This window comes from Procambarus clarkii, chromosome 16 (assembly GCF_040958095.1).
Source record: "Procambarus clarkii isolate CNS0578487 chromosome 16, FALCON_Pclarkii_2.0, whole genome shotgun sequence".
In the NCBI taxonomy this organism is placed as follows: Eukaryota; Metazoa; Arthropoda; class Malacostraca; order Decapoda; family Cambaridae; genus Procambarus; species Procambarus clarkii.
The window spans coordinates 26,385,585-26,407,547 of NC_091165.1; the positions used below are offsets into that span (position 1 = coordinate 26,385,585).

General features: G+C 41.3%; 1 protein-coding gene across 1 annotated transcript in view; it reads left to right on the forward strand.

Annotated features, from left to right (window-relative positions):
* Positions 1-21,591, forward strand: part of LOC123759892 (rabankyrin-5) — a 147,005-nt gene extending 125,414 nt beyond the window's left edge. Inside the window, exons 19-21 of the mRNA XM_069325353.1 lie at positions 3,915-4,110; positions 8,162-8,274; positions 19,881-21,591. Coding sequence (XP_069181454.1) covers positions 3,915-4,110; positions 8,162-8,274; positions 19,881-20,144 — 573 coding nt within the window. The 3' untranslated portion in view covers positions 20,145-21,591. The remainder of the gene's footprint in view (positions 1-3,914; positions 4,111-8,161; positions 8,275-19,880) is intronic.
* The last annotated feature ends 372 nt before the right edge of the window (positions 21,592-21,963 follow it).

Sequence of the window (21,963 nt, forward strand, 5' to 3'; positions counted from 1 at the left end):
TTCTTGTATCAACACATAAAGCAGGCCACAAGAATGAGGGAAGGAGATGTACCGTCAGTACTGGATCTAGTATTCACCAGGAAAGAAGAAGAGATATTTGACATCCAGTACCTTCCTCCCTTGGGAAAGAGTGATCACGTCCTGTTAGACATTGATTATGCTTTAAGATATCATCTAGAAGAAAATGGGGACATTGAAACAGTTGATAAACTCGATTTAAGGAGAGGACACTATGGGGAACTTCAAAATTTTTTTAATGAGTGTAATTGGACAGAATTGTTGCTAGGCAGGGAAGTAAATGAAATGTATGCCAAATTTTTAAAAATATACGAGGAAGGCACACAAACATTCATACCAAAACAGAGGTGCAGGGCCAGAAAACAGGATTGGTTCGACAGAAATTGTGAGAGGGCAAGAGACCAAAAGACACAAAAATGGAATCAGTATAGGAAGAGGCCAAACCCTCAAACATACCAGCGATACAAAGATGCGAGAAACAACTAAACAACAGTAAGGAGAGAGGTTGAAAGAAATTTTGAAAAGGGGATAGCGGATAAATGTAAAACAGAACCGGGCCTATTCTACAAATTCATAAACAACAAATTGCAGGTAAAGGATAATATCCAGAGGTTGAAAATGGGAAACAGATTCACGGAAAATGAAAAGGAAATGTGTGAAACATTAAATGAAAAGTTCCAAAGTGTGTTTTTACAAAATGAAATCTTCAGAGAACCAGACACAATAAGAATTCCAGAGCACAACATATAGCGGATAGAGGTGTCTAGAGATGAAGTGGAAAATATGCTCAAGGAGCTCAGTAAGAACAAAGCAGCTGGCCCAGATGGAGTTTCACCATGGGTTCTGAGAGAATGTGCATCTGAGCTCAGCATTCCAATTCACCTGATCTTTCAGGCATCCCTGTGTACAGGAATCGTAGCAGACGTGTGGAAACAGGCTAACATAGTTCCAATCTACAAAAATGGCAGCAGGGAAGACCCCCTCAATTATAGACCTGTATCATTGACAAGTGTAATAGTGAAAGTATTGGAAAAACTAATCAAAACTAAATGGGTAGAACACCTGGAGAGAAATGATATAATATCAGACAGACAGTATGGTTTTCGATCTGGAAGATCCTGTGTATCGAATTTACTCGGTTTCTATGATCGAGCCACGGAGATATTACAGGAAAGAGATGGTTGGGTTGACTGCATCTATCTGGACCTAAAAAAGGCTTTCGACAGAGTTCCACATAAGAGGTTGTTCTGGAAACTGGAAAATATTGGAGGGGTGACAGGTAAGCTTCTAACATGGATGATAAATTTTCTGACTAATAGAAAAATGAGGGCAGTAATCAGAGGCAATGTATCGGAATGGAGAAATGTCACAAGTGGAGTACCACAGGGTTCAGTTCTTGCACCAGTGATGTTTATTGTCTACATAAATGATCTACCAGTTGGTATACAGAATTATATGAACATGTTTGCTGATGATGCTAAGATAATAGGAAGGATAAGAAATTTAGATGACTGTCATGCCCTTCAAGAAGACCTGGACAAAATAAGTATATGGAGCACCACTTGGCAAATGGAATTTAATGTTAATAAATGTCATGTTATGGAATGTGGAATAGGAGAACATAGACCCCACACAACCTATATATTATGTGAGAAATCTTTAAAGAATTCTGATAAAGAGAGAGATCTAGGAGTGGTTCTAGATAGAAAACTATCACCTGAGGACCACATAAAGAATATTGTGCAAGGAGCCTATGCAATGCTTTCTAACTTCAGAATTGCATTTAAATACATGGATGGCAATATACTAAAGAAATTGTTCATGACTTTTGTTAGGCCAAAGCTAGAATATGCAGCTGTTGTGTGGTGCCCATATCTTAAGAAGCACATCAACAAACTGGAAAAGGTGCAAAGACATGCTACTAAGTGGCCCCCAGAACTGAAGGGCAAGAGCTACGAGGAGAGGTTAGAAGCATTAAATATGCCAAAACTAGAAGACAGAAGAAAAAGAGGTGATATGATCACTACGTACAAAATAGTAACAGGAATTGATAAAATCGACAGGGAAGACTTCCTGAGACCTGGAACTTCAAGAACAAGAGGTCATAGATTTAAACTAGCTAAACACAGATGCCGAAGAAATATAAGAAAATTCACCTTCGCAAATAGAGTGGTAGACGGTTGGAACAAGTTAAGTGAGAAGGTGGTGGAGGCCAAGACCGTCAGTAGTTTCAAAGCGTTATATGACAAAGAGTGCTGGGAAGACGGGACACCACGAGCGTAGCTCTCATCCTGTAACTACACTTAGGTAATTACTTAGGTAATTACACACACACACACACACACACCATACTGTTTTTTGCTTTTATTCACTATATACAGGTGTTTATATATATATATATATATATATATATATATATATATATATATATATATATATATATATATATATATATATATATATATATATATATATATATAAATAAAAGTATCTACATATGTTTTGTTCACCATAACTGTACAACTAAGCTGGTATGGTGGATTCAGACAATAAAAGAGGTGGCCACAGAGGCAGCTTCTCCCTCACTCGTTCAAGGCCAGACACACTAACGTTCCTCCTCCCACAATACTGTTTGGAGTGTTATGACACTATATATACACACATTATATATAAGTATCCACATGTTTTATTCACCATAACTGTACAACTAAGCTGGTATCGTCCCCAAAGAGCATAGTGGCTACTCTATACAGCCATGACAAGTCATGCAGAGGATGCCACCTCCCTCCCCAAAATGGCTCCTCCCAACATAATCCTTTTGCTGTTATTACTCTAATACACAGATTATATAAGTATCTACATTTGTGTTCACCATAGCGAACCACTGAGCTGGTATGATGAATGCAGACAAGAGGTGGCCACACAGAGTTAGCAGGCGACGCTATTGCCATCCCTTCCTCAGCATTACTCCCACTATACAGTACAACACTAATCCTAACAATCCTGCTATTATCAGAATCCTGATCATTTTTATCACAGTCAGGGATCTTCTGTAATACTCTCATCACTAAATAATACCGGTTACATATATATTTTTTAATTTTTTAGGCGATGCTGTGGTCATAAGCTAAACAGCAGTGCTGAGAGCTCATGCTGCGTGTGCCGGCCTTGGTAGCTCACTCAGTATTGAGGCTCTCACACCTGTGAATGTTGCCCACGATTTTTTTAAAACATCGCGTGTGTTTACAAGAGCCCTAAGAAAGCTGATGTGAACCCCGTGTAGCCGCGGGACTTTTAAAACTTGCGCGGTACTCCAAAATATACGATGTGGTGTGCAATTTCGCGACAGTTGCTCAACACATCATATGATGTGTTGTGCAGTTTAAGGGTTAATGAAACCTAACCTAACCTAACCAAATCAAACCTTAACCTAACTAACTGTGGATTGAGAGTACATAATAGCTCTATTACATAGTTAGTTTTGAATCCACTTCCACCAGGATATTTCCTCCCTGAGGACACATTGATAATATTTCCTATTGTTTTTTCTTCTTTGATGATGAGTTTAGCAATCCTAAAATTCATATGGTGTTGCTCCTGGTTCCTGTGTCTTATGTGTTGTTGAAGTTATCGATGTAATAACAGGCATACAAATGTTTTAAATCCTTTTGTCTGGGTTTTAGCATGTTTTACCTATATATGCTTTGTCAGTTATTATAGAATATAGTATAAACCCCCACTATAGTGACCTTGTTAGTTCTGTACCTGGGCTGTATGCTTTTCCCTAAGATACATTTCAAATTTTAACTTGCAGTTGTTCAGATACATTGCTTGAATTAAAGTTTCTTGATAAATGTGCTTCTCTATTATCAAATACTATTAGATATTTTTCACAGGAGGGTCATCTCTCAGTGGTGAAAGTGCTGCTGACAGAGTCACGAATCAATGCTGGGGCAGTAAACTTACGAGGACAGAACCCCTTGCATGTATTGGCCAATTACCCCAAAGACAATGCTGCTGCCATTGCAGAGGTTTTCCTGGAGACTATGCCTGGTTATGATCTTAATAAACTAGATGTAGAAGGAAATTCAGGTAAGCTTTTATTTTAGAAATGCTATTTGCTGTTTAAATATATATACTGTACAGTATATCATTGTTGATTTAGAAGCAACAACCCAAGGATCAGATGTGCACTGACTATCTAAATATGTCTCATATTAAAAGTTTGCAATGATCTTAGTATTTTTAGTGCTTGTCTTCAGATGTAAACTCATGTTTTGTTAAATATGACCGAAAAAGTGAGATTAATAATTCTAACACGAATTTTCTCTATTTCTTATGTTTCTTTTTACTGTGGAAGGTAATTGAAAAATCAATTCTCTAAAATTTATTTTTATTTCTAGTCTGACATGACACTTGAACGCGTTTTGTAATAACTTATTACATTTTCAAAGACTTTAGTTTACACACACAACTGTAACTTGAAAACACTAAACAGAGTTTCACTTATTCTAACACTTAAACAGCTTATCCGTCTTACATATACTCGCACTTGGGTGAGGTAATATGGTGCAACAGTTTTGGATGAGGTGAACAAATTTGTGACAAACGGAAGACAGAACACGAAACAATGGGGAGGGGGAAGGGGGAGCCCCAGACCACCCCTGCCAGCTACCTGAGCCTGTCAGTTCTAGGCTGATGTCAGTGGGCTTCGGTCGTGTACCTCCAGCTCCAGTTTTTCTTATCGGTTCTTGCTTCGGTGGTGTGCAAACTGGGAGTATATTCACAAGTACTCGGGCCGCATGTGCTCTGGGTTCCTTTCCTTAAGCGCCTTGTAAGTACTGCCCTTGGGGTTTGGGGCCTCCTTCCACAAGTCGCCTTGGGAGCTACCTCCGTTGTCAATTACTGCTTGGTACATGTCCACCCTTGGAGTTGGCTGAGGGGTTTTCTTGCTCCTCTGTTTGTCTCTGGGTAGGGGGTAGTATTTATCACTGGTAGGGGCGTAGGGTACTTGCGCAGCTAGTTTTCACCACTCATAGCGGCCGACTGTGCATCCTCTGGGTACGCTGCCCTCTTGTGGTTTTTTTTTTTGTTCCATTCCTTGGCAGGGATCTGCCCTTGGGTGGGTCCCACCCTCTGTATATATATTTGGGTGGGTCCCACCCCCCACCCTCTGTATATATATTTGTGGTACCCTTGCTAGGCCCCCGTGCGTGGACACATCCCAGGGGTGCAGTCTTAGAAGTTTGTTTGGTAATATTGGAAGCCGGTTAGTAGTACCCTGCCTGGGCTTCCCTTACTTCCTTTACTTCCCTTATCCTACACAAGGAATAGAAAAACTGACTTCTGAAGCATATGAAGTTTGTCTCAAACATGTTCCTTTGAGGAAAGCCAGAAAGAGATCAAATGTAGAGAAGGAACGCAGACGACATTACAAAAGAAGGAAGAAATTAACGGAAATGCTTAAGCAGACACAACTCTCCATATAAAGAAGAAATAATTTAAACAGAGATTGAAGAAATCGAACAGAGACTGAAGCATTCCTACCAGACTGAAGGCAACTAGAACAGAAAGCAATTCAAGAAATAAAGAAAAACTCAAAATATTTCTTCACATATGCTAAATCAAAAGCAAAAACCACTGCCAATATTGGACCTATTCAGATTAGTGAAGGTTCATACACTGAGGATGACAAAGAAATTAGTGAAATCCTAAAAAAGCAGTATGAGGACATGTTTAGCACTCCGATACATAGCATGAAAGTGGAAGATTCGGACAATTTCTTTGAGTGGTATCCAAACACCTGTAAATATAACTGATATCAACACAAGCATAGCAGATTTTGAAAGAGAAATTGACAATATGCCCATGCACTCAGCCATGGGTCCAGACTCATGGAATTCAATATTTATAAAGAAATGCAAAGTGCCAGTAGCACAGGCACTCAGTATAGTGTGGAGGAAGAGCTTGGACATGGAGGAGATACCAGATGCACTGAAAGCAGTAGACATAGCCCCTCTACACAAGGGAGGTAGCAAAGCATTGGCAAAGAATTATAGACCAGTTGCACTAACGTCCCACATAATAAAAGTATTTGAGAGAGTGATCAGGAGTCAGGTCACTAGATTCATGCAAACCAATGACCTCCACAATCCAGGCCAACATGGATTTAGAGCAGGAAGATTATGCGCCTCACAGCTATTTGACCATTATGACAAAATCACTGAGGCATTAGAAGAAAAACAGAATGCAGATGTTGTATACACAGACTTTGTAACGGCATTCGACAAATGTGACCATGGAGTGATTGCACACAGAATGAGGTCAATGGGTATAACTGGTAAAGTAGGATGCTGAATACTCAATTTCCTGTCGAAGAGAACACAGTCTAACAGTCAATCAAGTAAAATCGAGTTCGAGTGCAGTTAAAAGCTCTGTACCTCAAGGTACAGTCCTTGCACCACTGCTGTTCCTTATTCTCATATCAGATATAGAGAAAAATAAAAGTCACAGCTTTGTGTCATCCTTTGCAGATGATACAAAAATCAGCATGAAAATTACCTCTGCTGAAGATATTGAAAAACTACAAACAGACATTAACAAAGTTTTCGATTCGGCAGCAGAAAATAACATGTTTAACGGTGATAAAATCCAGGTACTAGTACTCAGATACGGCAAAAATGAGGATCTGAAACATAATACAGGGTACAAAAAATTAAAAAAGTTAATTGGGTACACATTAATATTCAATTTATATTTAATTACAAATTCTGCTCTATCTGACTTCTACTCATAACTAACAAACTCCCTTCTGTGGGGATTGTGTGGAAGATTTAAATTTACCTATGTTATACGGTCGAATAGAAATTGATAACAATAACCAATAACAATTAGTCAACAGTAGTCCTCTAGCAATTAATATAAATAAACAGCCATATAATCCCATATATACAGATTGATAACAGCAAAATCAGTGTTTTATTGTTCATAGAATATAATATTGTGCACATATTAGTGACATCAATATATTTGTGTGTACTGATGCTCCACATGTTTTATTATAGAAATTTCTCATATGACACATGGGTGCAAAATATAACTGCTAAAAACAATGAAAACAAATTAGTGACATTGAAATAAATCAATACAAATATATTCATGTTATTACGCACAGAAATCACAATAGCGTGATGCATCAAGTGAACAAATCCACAAGGGCCGTGACGAGGATTCGAACCTACGTCAAGGCAGGGTCTGGGATGCTCTCGGACATAGGTTTGAATCCTCGTCACGGCCCTTGTGGATTTGTTCACATTCATGTTATGATCATAGGTTCCCATATTTTATTTAGAAGCCAGATGACAAAATTTAGTGACCCAAAGTTCTATTCGACTTGAACAGTGAAGCACTTGAACTTGAATGTATTTGGGTTTCTCATCTGACAGAAATCACTGTAACCCAATTTGTCATTGAGTTAAAAAGTCAAACGCTCAAACTAAAATTTATACAAGTTTCTTGTTACATATATCTTTTAACCCTGAATCACATTTGGGTTAAAAAGTTAAAAAAAAAGATAGTCAAACACGAATTCATTCGGATTACTCAAAGATTCTAATTAACATAATTCTAATTACCAAGCTATGCTGTAGATGGTTGGAAAGGGAAATAATAATGACCAAACCACATATCAGAAGATGAAGAAATGATGACATTTCGATCCATCCTGGACCATTATCAAGTCATGTGTTGACTTTCAGAAATATTTCCAATTGGGAAATATTTCTTCACAAATAATAGTAGATGGTTAAAAATGGAACACTTTTTTCAGAAATCATGTGATAGATGTTTACAGATGAGGAAATATTTTTCCACACTATGATAGATTGTTAGAGTAATATTTCTTCACATATTTTAGTCACTGAAGGTTGGAACAAACAGAAAGATGTGGTGGCTGCCAAAATCTGTGGTTTTAAAAGCATTTATGATAAAATATATAAAGATGAGCATGGCTTTCTACTGTAACTACTTATAGGTAACAAGAAACAGGAAACATCCTGTATAAGCACACTCGCACATTGCACCTAAGTTTGAAGTGTCTTAAATAAACGTTGAACATGTATTAATAATCATTCTTATTTGTAAGCTCTGTTGCTGGCATACATGCGAGGCGCAGGTCAACTCTGTCGAGTGTTTGTCCGCTCTGGAGCTTGTTTGGGCTCCACTAACAAGCATGGAGTCAATATATTTAATTATCAGGTAAGAAAATTTTGTGCATAAAAACAGTAGTGGGTATATCTTATTTACTGTAAAAATCACATCCCATGTATGTATGTTCTTTTATTTCTTTCACATTTAGTGTTAAGCAAACTACATTTAGGATATTAAATAATTACTTAATCATTGCTGAGCCATCTGTTGCTTAATAAATTTAATAAATAGTGTGTACAAGTATATGAATTCTGGATATTCTGATGTTTCTATTGGGAGGCCCTACGGCTTCCCGGATCTTACCGGGCTGATATGTATGTATTAGATTGTGGCATCAGTCACTGAAGTTCTTGCCTACCGGGGACCATGAACCAGAACCTGGCCCCCTCAGAGAGGCACGAGGAACAATAGCCTATGGAAACTCCCATGTGTTTAGAAGTACAGTATTCCATGTCTGCCATCGACTGGAGTTTGGCACCCAGAAAGATAGGCGTAACAAAACAAACCCCATGGTAAAAACTGCTACCTAAAATCTGAACAGGGAGGCAGAACTCGCAAACTAAAACAAGCAAACATCTCTAACGCTGTCGCGCCAATCTTCCACGCAACTCTACCTCCATTTGCGTCGATGTGGTCGGTATCCACATTCACGTCGGTATGGTTCTGGCGTCTTCCCGTGTATGTGGCACCCTTCCCCAACTAAGAGGCCATCGCGGTGGACGCCTTTCGGCAGGAGTGGTCGAGGTATGGTTACTGTACCTCTTTTTCCCGGTCCAATTGTTACTTCAGGTCCTGACTCGGTTGGAGACCCCAGGGGAGAGTAGTCCTGTTAGCTCCTTGGTGGTTGCACCAGCCTTGGTTTCAGGCTTCAGGCCTGCTTGCTCGCTTTCCAAACCCGCGATGTTTCCCATGGCTCTGCCTCTTCTCTTTCAGCAGATCGGCCCGGTCAGTTACCTGGCTGGTTCAGTCTTCCCCTCCGCTCTTCGTGTCTGGTCTTTCTGACACGGGTCTATTACCACTAGTATGGTGATCAGTTGGCTTCATTGGTGTCCTACCTGCTAGCTTCATCTTAGCAACAGTATGAAGTTTCCTGCCAATCTTTTCGCCATTTTCCTTCTCTTCGTAGGTTGTCCTCTCTTTCAGATCAGGTTATCTTGTCCTTTCTTGCCATTTTCCAGACCATCATTTGATGCCTAATACTATCACCTCATATTGTGCGGCGCTGACTGAGCAGCTCCAACGTATGTTCGGGGTGGATGTTACTTCCAACTCATTCCGTAAGCTTTCTCGTGCTTTGTTTCACCTCCGACCTGCTCATGCACCGCTTGAGCCATCCTGGTCCGGGTCCTGGCACCCGAGACCGGGTGCTCTCTTTCATGTCCGGCACAGTGGTTTCTGCTCTTTTGGTCCTGGTGGTAGGTTTGTTTGTTCGTTTGCAGCCGTCTCCTTCTTTTCTGGTGAAGAATGAGTCGGCGGTATTCCGGAGGGGTTCTTGGGTCGTTGATGATGAATTAGTTACTGGCATTGGTCAGGCGGGAGGCGCATCATGTGTTGTCCAGTTGCGGCTGTTCGCCGTTATCTGTACGCCACGGCCTCTGTGGCCGTGGATGCGCTTTGAGTTGACCCGGTCTCCTTCATTCCCTGTTCCAGGATTTGGGTCTCCTAGGTCATCCGCAGGATTATTCGGTCTAGCCAGCCTGCGATCTATCCTCGTGCCCAAGACATTGACATTCGTAAGTTTGCTGCTTTGGCTACCGTCTTTGGTAATATGTCTTGGGCTAACATTTGGGCACAGGGATTTTGGAGACCGAACAGGGTCCTGGCTGCACGTTATTTGGTCAACATTCCTGGCCCTTGTAGGGCGTGTCGCTTTGGGTCACAGGTTGCAGCTAGTTGTCTCAACTTCGAGTTGAGAGACAAGGTGCGGCCGCCTCCCGGGTAAGTCCCTCTTGTCACTTTTCTTTGGATTGATAGCTTCGGGAAGCCGAAGGGGCTCCCAACAGAAAACCAGTGTTGAATGTAATGAAATGCTATTTCCCGCGTGAGCTCCAGAGGCTCCCCAGCATCCTCCATCCCAACTAGAGCAGCCTGCGTGGACGATTGGCACGATAACATTAGTGACGTTTGGTTGTTTTTTGGGACTTTTGCCTCCCTGTTTAATTTTTAGGTAGAAATTTTTACCATGTGGGGGTTTTTGTTACACCTACCTTTCTGGGTGCCAAGCCCCAGTTGATGGCAGATGTGGAATGCTTCCAAACACATGGGGGTTTCCACAGGTCATTGCTCCTCGTGCCTCTCTGAGGGTGGCCAGGTTCTGGCTCATGGTCAGTAGGCAAGAACTCCATTGACTGATGTCACGGTTTAATACATACATATCAGCCCGGTAAGCTCCGGGGAGCCTCTGGGACTCGCCTAGAAAATGGTATTTCAATATATTCAAGTTTTTTTTTACCTGTTGTTAGAGGCCTAGTGTCTATCTCAAGAACTATCTTCTAGGTCATTGAGTGGGTGTCTGCATCTGCTCTAGAACTGGGAGCTCAGACCCTGGCAGGTTTTGAGCTACCTCAACCCCTCACCCAAGTGAGTGGGGGATGTAGGGGGAATGAGCTTGTGCTAGTTCCAAGAGAATTCGATCATTTGTTTATATAATGAGGCGAGTTCTTTAGGCATGATTTGAGGCCTCAGTCTCTCTTTGAATCCAGCAGTAGTTTGTTTCAACTCTGATTTTCTGGTTACCTTTCCCAGTGAGGTGGTTAAAATAAATGTCACAGCTTCTTGTGTCTCTATGAAGGAGTTAGGTTCTGGATCTAGTCCCCAATAAGCCTATAGAACATGGCTGATGTGATCTAGTAGATGGTGCCATCTCAGCGTATTAGCTTCAGGGAACCACTAGAGCTCACCCAGAAATTGGCATTTCATTACATTCAAATACTATTTTTTGGCACATACAGGTCTATTGACATTTGTATGGCAAGTGGCTGGGTTGATGTTGTCCCACCTGCATCTTTCCTTGCAACAGCTGTATGAGGTTGCACGACACTCATTTCACTATTGTTTACCATTTTTATCATTGTCAGTTTCAGTTAAGGTTGTCCTGTCCTTTTGCATAGATTGTTTCTTGATCAACATGCCTAATTCTGTCACCTCTTATCATTTAGTGTTGGCCGAGCCACTGTTGCTGGTGTTTAGTGTCAGTGCCTCCTTGGTGCTATTCCACAAGTTTCCTCATGCATTATTTAGACTGAGGCTGGCTTATGCTACTCCTGAGTCGTCCTGGTTTCTTGACCACGTTTTGGTCTTTCTCTCCTCGCCTCTGTTTACAGTTTTCCCTTTGGCTTGTGATATCTTTCTCAAGATTGCTTTTGTTGGCTCTCGCCTCCAGATGTAGGGTTGGGGAGGTTCAGGCTCCTCTTCTGAGGCAGAAGTTTTGTTCTTCTAGCTCCAGTGGGTGGTTTCTTTATTTACAACCATCTTCTTTTCTTGCAAAGAATGAGTTGGCAGGTTTCCAGAGGGGGTCCTTTGGTGATTGATGCTTGGTTGATTTGCCTTAGGGTGCATCATTTGTTGTATCCAGTAGCAGCTCTTCACTCCTACCTGCAGGTGTTCTACCTCAGTTGATGCCTTGTTGGTTGACCCTGTTCCTTTAGTTTCCTTTTCTAAGGCTTGCATTTCCCAGGTCATCTACAGTGTCATCAAATATGGCCAACCTGCACTCTGCCCTCAGGTCTATGATGTTCCCAGATACAGTATAGGGCTTTGGCTGCAGTCTTCTCCAACATATCTTGGCCTGATATTCAGTCTTAAGGAGTTTGACATTTTATGACGGTTAAAAATTAAACACTTTTTTGGCAGTATTTAGTCGAGTTATGGGTCCTAGTCGATCTTGTGTTGCTTTGGGCCATGTCTCTTGGACTGGGTTCTCTTCCTTATTCTAGTGTCTACCACCTCTACTCTTTCAGTTTCTTATTCTCTGTGGTTTGCTTCATGGAGCTACCAGAGGGGCACATCCTAGAAACTCAGTATTGAATGTAATTAAGTGCCTCTTGTCTGGTAGTGGCCCAATAGTTCCCCGATTCTCAACCCTCCTTACCAAATTTATAATTTTGGATTTTAATTCTTCATCAGTTCCATGGCTGAGTAGAGAAGCTGATTGTGAGCAAGAGCTGGGCTGCCTGGTGGTGGCAATTAGTACTAACATGTTTCCAACCCGTTTGAATTTCTTGTTCTGTGTGAATTATTTGCTGTGGTGTTTGGCATGTTCGAGGTTTCATTTTCGGTGAAGCTTCTCTGACTTTCTGGGTGCTTTCCTGGTGGGATGGTGAATTGTCACTCACTCCCTGTGCCTCTGTGATGGGGGCCACATTTTGACTCTGGTCCCTGGTAGCCAAATAGAATTCCCATGACTTATATGACTCATTAGTAGGGAGAAACCTCAGCAAGATAGCTTCAGGAAGCCACCAGGTCTTTACCAGAAAGAGGTATTTCATTATATACAACGCTGTTTTTTTTTCCATTGGTATTGTTACGGCCTGCTTGAACCAGTAACTGGGTTCTTTCTGCTTTATGTGCCTTAGAGCCTCTTCTATGATACCACCCAAAGTCAATGGTAACTTTTTAAGAATTGGCAGTAGCAAGTTCTTTTCACACACATTGTATTCGTTTCTTAATGCAAGCAAACATCAACTGCTTTAATTATATCATAGTAAAAGCAGCATTTCTAGGGGCGAGCCTCTTGTGGCTCCCTGAAGCTACTATCATTAATAGTGTACCAACTACTTAGGTCACATTAGCCATGGAGTTCTATAGGCCTACTGGGGACCAGCACCAGAGCCTGGCCACTCTCACAGAAGCACATGGAGAGGTGACATTTATTTATATATATTTATGCCACCACCAGGGAAGGTACCAAAAAGGCAGCGAGACAAAACAGACCACTGCATGGTTAAAACAGAGACTGCAGCCTCATTATTGCCAAAATAACTCCCCCCCAGCTATAAATATTTAATAAAACTAGTGAGAGCTAGTTTGTCCCACTTTTTCCCTCGTTTAAGGGAAGAAGAGAGGCAAGCCGGATCAGCAGGCCCCACTACTACCAGTTCTTATTTTGATGTGTGCCTGGTCACTGCTGTAATGTCACTGGCTCCAGGTTCCCATTTTTCAAGTGGTGGTTTGTCTTTATGGCTATTCTTTTTACGTGTTTGTGTAGCGTGAGCCACAAGTTCAAGAATGCATGGAGCTGCATGTGTTCAGGGTTCTCTTCGCTGTGTACTCCTCAAGGGCTGCCCTTGCACAGATAGGGTTATCTGGGGTGCCCTGGGGTGTTCGGGACACTCCCTCAGTGGGGTATCCTCGCATGGGGTTGCCCTCACCAGTTTGGTAAGCTGGTGGTCATGGACTGTCTTTTTTTTTTTAGGTTGGGAGTGTTTTTGCTGGTACACACAGAATGTCGCACTAAGGAATGCTAGAAAATTGCAAAGGGATGAGGATGGGAAAGGGTGGTCGTTAAGACGAGATCTTTCAAAAGAAGATAGAGAGAAGCTGAAACTGAACCTCGCCGAGGCAAAACATTTAAATGAGAGCAGGAATGAAGAAGAAATAAATTCTTTTTTCTACAAAGTGATAGGGGTAGGCAAACCAGTAAAGTGGTACATAAAGGCAAACCAACAAAATCAATAGAGAGAGGGGGAGTGAAGAATAAGGAAAGGGGGAACAAGTTCCTGAAGATTGCATACACCAACATAGATGGAGCGAGATCGAAGATACTGGAGTTAAGTGATGTAATACAGCTGCAGACACCAGACATTGTTGCACTCACGGAGACAAAACTTGAAGATGTAATTTTAAATGAGGTCATATTCCCAAGGGGCTACTCAATTTGGAGACGGGACAGAAAAATTAGGAAAGGCGGTGGCGTTGCTGTGCTGGTAAAAGAACACCTAAAGGTGAAGGAAATAATGACTGCCAATCCACAAGAAGTTGACATAATAGCACTAGAGATCTGCTATGAGGATGATAAACTAATGATGATAAATGCATATAGTCCACCGCCAAGCAGCACATGGTCAAAGGAGGAGCTAGATAGTAAACGTGAAGGTCTTATAACAATAATGAGAGAGATTATAGCGAGAGCGGATAACGATAGATCACGACTGTTGATAGTCGGTGACTTCAACTTGAAATCCATAGACTGGGAAGCATATGAAGCTAAAACAGAAGATTTTTGGACCTGTAAATTTGTAGACCTCATCCTGGAAACATTCTTGTATCAACATGTTAAACAAGCTACGAGGATGAGGGAAGGGGACGTTCCCTCCATGCTAGATTTGATATTTACCAGGAAGGAGGAAGAGATATTTGACATTCAGTACCTTCCTCCCTTGGGTAAAAGTGACCATGTCTTTTTGGGAATAAAGTATGCAATGCATTATAAACTGGAAGAAAATAAGGAGGTTGAAGCAGTTGAAAAACCAGACTTCAGGAGAGGACATTATGGTGACCTTAGAAATTTTTTTAGTGAGTATAATTGGACAGACTTGATGCTAGGCAAGGAAGTGAATGAGATGTATGGCAAGTTTTGTGAAATATATGATAAAGGCACAAAAATTTTTATACCAAAACAGAGATGCAGAACTAGGAAACAGGATTGGTTCAATAGAAATTGCGAGAGGGCTAGAGACCGAAAGACACAAAAATGGAATCAATACAGGAAGAGGCCGAACCCCCAAACATACCACCGATACAAAGATGCGAGAAACAACTACACGGCAGTGAGGAGAGAGGCAGAAAGAAATTTTGAAAAAGGGATTGCGGACAAATGTAAAACAGAACCAGGTCTATTCTATAAATTCATAAACAACAAATTGCAGGTAAAGGATAATATTCAGAGGTTGAAAATGGGAAATAGATTCACGGAAGATGAAAAGGAAATGTGTGAAACACTAAACGAAAAGTTCCAAAGTGTGTTTGTACAAAATGAAATCTTTAGGGAACCAGATACAATAAGAATTCCAGAGAACAACATAGAACACATAGAGGTGTCTAGAGACGAAGTGGAAAAAATGCTCAAAGAGCTCGGTAAGAACAAAGCAGCTGGCCCAGATGGCGTTTCACCATGGGTTCTGAGAGAATGTGCATCTGAGCTCAGCATTCCACTTCACCTGATCTTTCAGGCATCCCTGTGTACAGGAATCGTAGCAGACGGGTGGAAACAGGCTAACATAGTTCCAATCTACAAAAGTGGCAGCAGGGAAGACCCCCTCAATTATAGACCTGTATCATTGACAAGTGTAATAGTGAAAGTATTGGAAAAACTAATCAAAACTAAATGGGTAGAACACCTAGAGAGAAATGATATAATATCAGACAGACAGTATGGTTTTCGATCTGGAAGATCCTGTGTATCGAATTTACTAAGTTTCTATGATCGAGCCACAGAGATATTACAGGAAAGAGATGGTTGGGTTGACTGCATCTATCTGGACCTAAAAAAGGCTTTCGACAGAGTTCCACATAAGAGGTTGTTCTGGAAACTGGAAAATATTGGAGGGGTGACAGGTAAGCTTCTATCATGGATGAAAAATTTTGTGACTGATAGAAAAATGAGGGCAGTAATCAGAGGCAATGTATCAGAATGGAGAAATGTCACAAGTGGAGTACCACAGGGTTCAGTTCTTGCACCAGTGATGTTTATTGTGTACATAAATGATCTACCAGTTGGTATACAGAATTATATGAACATGTTTGCTGATGATGCTAAGATAATAGGAAGGATAAGAAATTTAGATGACTGTCATGCCCTTCAAGAAGACCTGGACAAAATAAGTATATGGAGCACCACTTGGCAAATGGAATTTAATGTTAATAAATGTCATGTTATGGAATGTGGAATAGGAGAACATAGACCCCACACAACCTATATATTATGTGAGAAATCTTTAAAGAATTCTGATAAAGAAAGAGATCTAGGAGTGGTTCTAGATAGAAAACTATCACCTGAGGACCACATAAAGAATATTGTGCAAGGAGCCTATGCTATGCTTTCTAACTTCAGAATTGCATTTAAATACATGGATGGCGATATACTAAAGAAATTGTTCATGACTTTTGTTAGGCCAAAGCTAGAATATGCAGCTGTTGTGTGGTGCCCATATCTTAAGAAGCACATCAACAAACTGGAAAAGGTGCAAAGACATGCTACTAAGTGGCTCCCAGAACTGAAGGGCAAGAGCTACGAGGAGAGGTTAGAAGCATTAAATATGCCAAAACTAGAAGACAGAAGAAAAAGAGGTGATATGATCACTACATACAAAATAGTAACAGGAATTGATAAAATCGACAGGGAAGACTTCCTGAGACCTGGAATTTCAAGAACAAGAGGTCATAGATTTAAACTAGCTAAACACAGATGCCGAAGAAATATAAGAAAATTCACCTTCGCAAATAGAGTGGTAGACGGTTGGAACAAGTTAAGTGAGAAGGTGGTGGAGGCCAAGACCGTCAGTAGTTTCAAAGCGTTATATGACAAAGAGTGCTGGGAAGACGGGACACCACGAGCGTAGCTCTCATCCTGTAACTACACTTAGGTAATTACAGTGGTTTGTGCAACATAATCTGCACACCATAGACCCCCCCAGTTATTGCCTGGGTGGTGCTGTTATCCCTTGTTGCTGGTTCTCCTCGGTTTGGGGTTCTAGACTTTTTCGTTTGTACCCTTTTTGGGTGGTTTTAGAAGTTCCCTTGTGCTTGGGGGCTTCTCTGTGAAGCTTCATTAGGTTTCTTAGGACTTTGCTGTGATTAACACCCCTTGCTGCCCCCTTGACTTTTCTGTTGGCTTTGGATGGCTGGGGTTGCCTGTACATTCAGTTGTTCAGGGGTATCCGGTATTGCATTCCCAGAGCCTGGGCTTCCTGCAGGGCTCATTCACCCTGCAGGCCTTAGAAAAACCCCTACAGCCTCGGCTGTATTATGGATACCTCTTCTGAGCATGCTCTTACCTTGTGCAAATTTCAGAGTTGTTCATCACTTGTGCCACCTGGTGATGTTCATATGGTCTACCTCTGCCATGCTGCCTCTTGGGTCGATGACATCTACACATAGTCAAGTGGGATTTCTCCATCTGTGACTCATCCTTCCCATTCCCCTCTTGAGGTTCAGAGGTTTCAGTCAGCAACCTCTTTGCACTTGAGGTTTTCTGTTTTGCACCGGTCCAAGTTGTGTGGCAGGTTGGATGCCCTGGATTTGTCCTGCTTGGTGTTTAGGGACTCTGATTTTGAGGTGTTGATTGATTTGACTGTGGTTTGACTCCAGTCAACAGCCTGTTGGACCAAGCTCTTAAAAGTCAACCTGTCCTTGGGCCGGGCTTGGAGAGTAGAACAACTCCCAGAACCCCATCAAGCAGGTTCCATCTGCAACTCCTCTTCCTTCCTCAGTGGGCTAGTTTTGCCCTTCTCCTTCCAGCTCTGAAGCAGCTGGGAGGTTTAGGACCCAGGGCAAGGTTTAGCTCGGGATGTGCCTTAAGTTGATCCAGAGGTTGCCCCTTCTGACACAGGAGCGGATACAGTTGAGCTTCTCACTCCCACCAAGGCTTTTGGGTCTTTCCAGCCAACCCCTTCCTTCAAGGCCTTTCCTTTGGCTCTCTTCTGCAGTTTTCGATTGGGGGCCCTTTGGTCCCATTTGGTCCTTTATGAGCTGTCGTGTCCTCTGCTGAGGGTTTTTTGTTGCAGGGTGTGGAGTTTTCTTATCCTCCTTCCCTGTATGAGTTTGAGTTGGGTGTGGCTTTCCCCAGAGTTCGTTTCCGTGTACCTTTGGGATCTTCAGATTTGTCCTTCCAAAGGTTTCCTTTCTCCCGGGTTACCCCAGCAGAGGCCCAGGAGGCCCTCAGTGCGTACCACCTGCGCAACCCAGTTTATGCCTTGATTGTCAACTCAAGTTCCTTTGAGTTTTATTCTTCTTCCTCTTTCGGGGTGCGTTATGAGGTTCTGGAGTTGTCCTAGTTAGCAGACTGATCTTTGTTTTTCCTTGGGGCTTGGAGTGGATTTTGCTATACCGTACCTACACCCTTGATTGGTGAGATGTGTCCTCTGTGTTGCAAGTTTTTGAGGGGCACTGTTGAGCCCCCGGACACCAACTCCTTCAGTTGGCTCTGCCAGACGTACGGGCCCCTGGAGGTGGAACTCTTTGCGTCGGCGTGGTGGAGGTGTCTCCCAGTCTATGCGGCACTCTTACCCCTCCGGTTCAGCTGTTGCTTCGAGTTCCGAGTCAAAAATGGCCAGCCCAGCCTTGGTTTCAGGTGCTGCTTGCTCAGTGTCCGAACCCCGGGACATTTTCTGCGGCTCCGCCTCTTTCAATTGATTGGGCCGATGAGGTACCTTACTGGTCCGCTCTTCTTTTTTGCGCTTTGCGTCTGGAGTTTCTGACGCAGGTGTATCGCCATTTGTATGATGGCCAGGTGGCTTCTCTAATGGTGTCCCACCCGAGTTCTTCTTCTCGGCGACAATATGAAGTGTATTGGCGGTCTTTTTGCCACTTCCTTTAATTGTACAAGTTGTCCTCGATCTTGATTCGTGTTGTGTTAAATTTTCTTTCTTGGCTTTTTCAGGACAGGCATCTGATACCGAATACTGTCACTCTGTATCGTGCGGCACTGGCAGAGCCGCTCTAGCTTGCGTTCGGAGTGAATGTCACTTCTGCTCCGTTTTATAAGCTTTCTCATGTGTTTTTCCACCTCTGGCCTGCTCGTGCATCGCCTGAGCCGACTTGGTCTTTGGACCGGGTACTCTTTCTTCTCTCTTCCCCCTCCGTTTGTGGTGGCCCCTTCAGTCAGTGATTGTTTCCAGAAGATTTTTGTTTTTGTTGGCTTTGACTTCTGGGGGGCGGGTCGGGGGCTTCATGCTTCCCTCCGGCACAGAGGCTTCTGCTCACTTGGTTCGGGTGGATGTTTTGTTCATTTGTAGATTTGCAACCGTCTCCTTCTTTTATGGCAAAGAATGAGACGGCAGGCTTCCGGAGGGGTCCGTGGATTATTGATACTTGGTTGGTCAGGCCGGGGAAGCATCGTGTGTTCTGTCTGGTTGTAGCTTTACGCCGTTACCTGCACGCCTTGGCTTCTGTGTCCGGGGACGCGATGTGGGTTGACCCAGTATCCTTCGTTCCCTATTCCAGAGCCCCAGAGGCTCCCCTGGCACCCTCCCTCTCTCTGGTCAGCGATTTTTATTTCACTTAGTCAGTCTCCGAACTAATGGTCTGGTGGCCAGCTCGGTGGGCCAGGACCCCCTCCCCCTTTGTTTTCTTGTTTGTTTTGGGGGGAGTTTCTAATCTTTGTTCGGTTTCCGGTTGCAACTTTCTTACTAGTTGGGGTCTGTTTTAGGGCACCTACCTTTCTGGGTTACTAACCCCGGTCGATGGCAGACATGAAAACTTTCATACAAGGGAGTTTCATAGGCCATTGCTACCTGCGCCTTTCTGAGGGGACCTTGTTTTGACTAGTGATCTCCGGTAGGCATGACAACTCCCTATGACTGAAGCTCCGTACTAATATTAGCTAATATCATTAAAATAGCTCCAGGGAGCCTTCGGGGCTCTTCCCAGAAAATGGCGTTTCATTACATTCAATGTTTGGTTTAATTAAAAAACCCATGTTAAATATCTAAACATAGGTACCCACGAAGACACTGCTGTTTCGACTCCTAGATGTCTTGTCTGTTGAACCTCCATGGAGTGAAGGCGAATTGTGTATGGAATGTGGAGCCAAATTTGGCATCGCCACCAGAAAGCATCACTGTCGACACTGTGGAAGACTTTTATGCAATCGATGCTCAGATAAAGATGTACCTATCTTAAAGTTTTCACTAAACAAGCCTGTCCGAGTGTGTGTGACTTGCTTTGATGTGCTGACTTTAGGAGCAGCTGCTATTTCTTAATGTAAAACAATTTTTAGATTTTGGTTAATGCAGGTTTTGACTATGCACTGGTGTGTCTTGTACAGAAATTCTAAAAAATTTAGAAAAATATATTTACATTTGTATGTAAATGTAAATTATATTTACATTTGTATATTTTTTTGCAGTTTGCTATAGATCTCATAAATGAATTGAACTATTTTATATAGAGTAATTATAGTATAACTTTGTGGCTACTGAAATATTTCTATATACAGTAGAATATACAGTATAATATTTGCTCTAATATAACCTTTTGCCTGTATTTCTTTGTTGATGGGAGTACATTATAAGACATATCAGTTTACTTAAAAATGGTCTTAAAAATATTAAGTACAGTTCAAAGCAATGTGAAGATTTTTAAAAAATCAGAAGGTTAATTTTAAGTTTCTTGAAAATTTTACTATAAGTATTGCTACTTCTATATAATGTTTGCATTATCTTCTGATCCAAAAGACAACAATAATTTGAGCAATAAGCCCAGTAAACTTTATTTATTGTTAACATTTTCAGGGCTGTAATTATGATGTTTCTGCATTGGCAAACAAAAAATGACAAATATTACATATTTAATGTGTTGAGAAGATTATGATATTCTAGTAAATTCACTGCCAGTGCTATAGTTCAATCATGTAAGATACAGTGAATAAAGGAGACATATCTTAAGCTTTTACATATGAGTATAATATTTAAATGTTATATTCTTATCAGTGTGTAAAATTGACATTTAATAATGATACAGGTTTAATGATTTCTTGTTTCTAAATTGTGAACTTAGAGCTATACTCCCTAAATGGAGATGATGATTCCATGTTAAAATAGTTGATACTATCATGAAATATACTGGAAAAATGTTTGTGGCCTCAATTTAAAAAATTATCTAGAATCCATCAGTCAACAGTTTTATTTAGCTATCATAAAATGTGATAAATTGCTTGCGAAGAACAATAGAATACCCCAGATCACAATTTAACTGTATAAGTGATTCTTTCACATATGTGTACGATTTGTGCTTTCTCCATTTTAAATTCCTAAGTACAGTATGTATTGGTATATTAAACAATAATAGTAATCAGGAAAGCTTGTAATGTGTGAAATCAATATTTGTGATTGTCATGGCTTTCTTGGTTTCCAGAGTGCTGGAACACCTTTAACAAAGTACAGTTCACAATATTATGATCATGTCTAGGCATAAACATTTGTCATCATTTTTGTATGCTATGTTGTTAATTTGGTAATTCAATCTTAGAGAGTTTAGACTGTTTTATTTCACTTTTTATGTGTAAATCAATGATAGAGAAAATTATCAATGTAGTATAATTATATGTATTCAATACAAACTTTTGTTTGTTTGGTGATGGTCTGTTTTGTAGTACTGTACCTATAATGTCCTCCATTATTAAAAATGTATAAATAAATATGTAATAATTTTGTAATTTGCATGAAGCTAATGAAATTTATGTATCTCGTGGAGATTTCAAAATACAGTGGCACCTTGACTTACGATTGCCCCAACTTACGATAATTTCAAGTTACGATATAAATTTGATCGAAAAATGCAACTCGACTTACGATAGTGTTGTCGACTAACGATATTTGTTAATACACGTTCGGGTCGACCGAGCACATGGTTCCCGGTTGCCCAGGCTGACCTGCCTTGGTTTACTAAAGCCTCCCCTTAGTGACGATCACGCTTATAAGAAATTTCATTTTTGTGGTGATTTTTTTGCATTTTGAACATAAAACTGATTATTATATATCATGCCATGAGTTCTAAGAAAGTCAGTGGTAAGGTTTAACA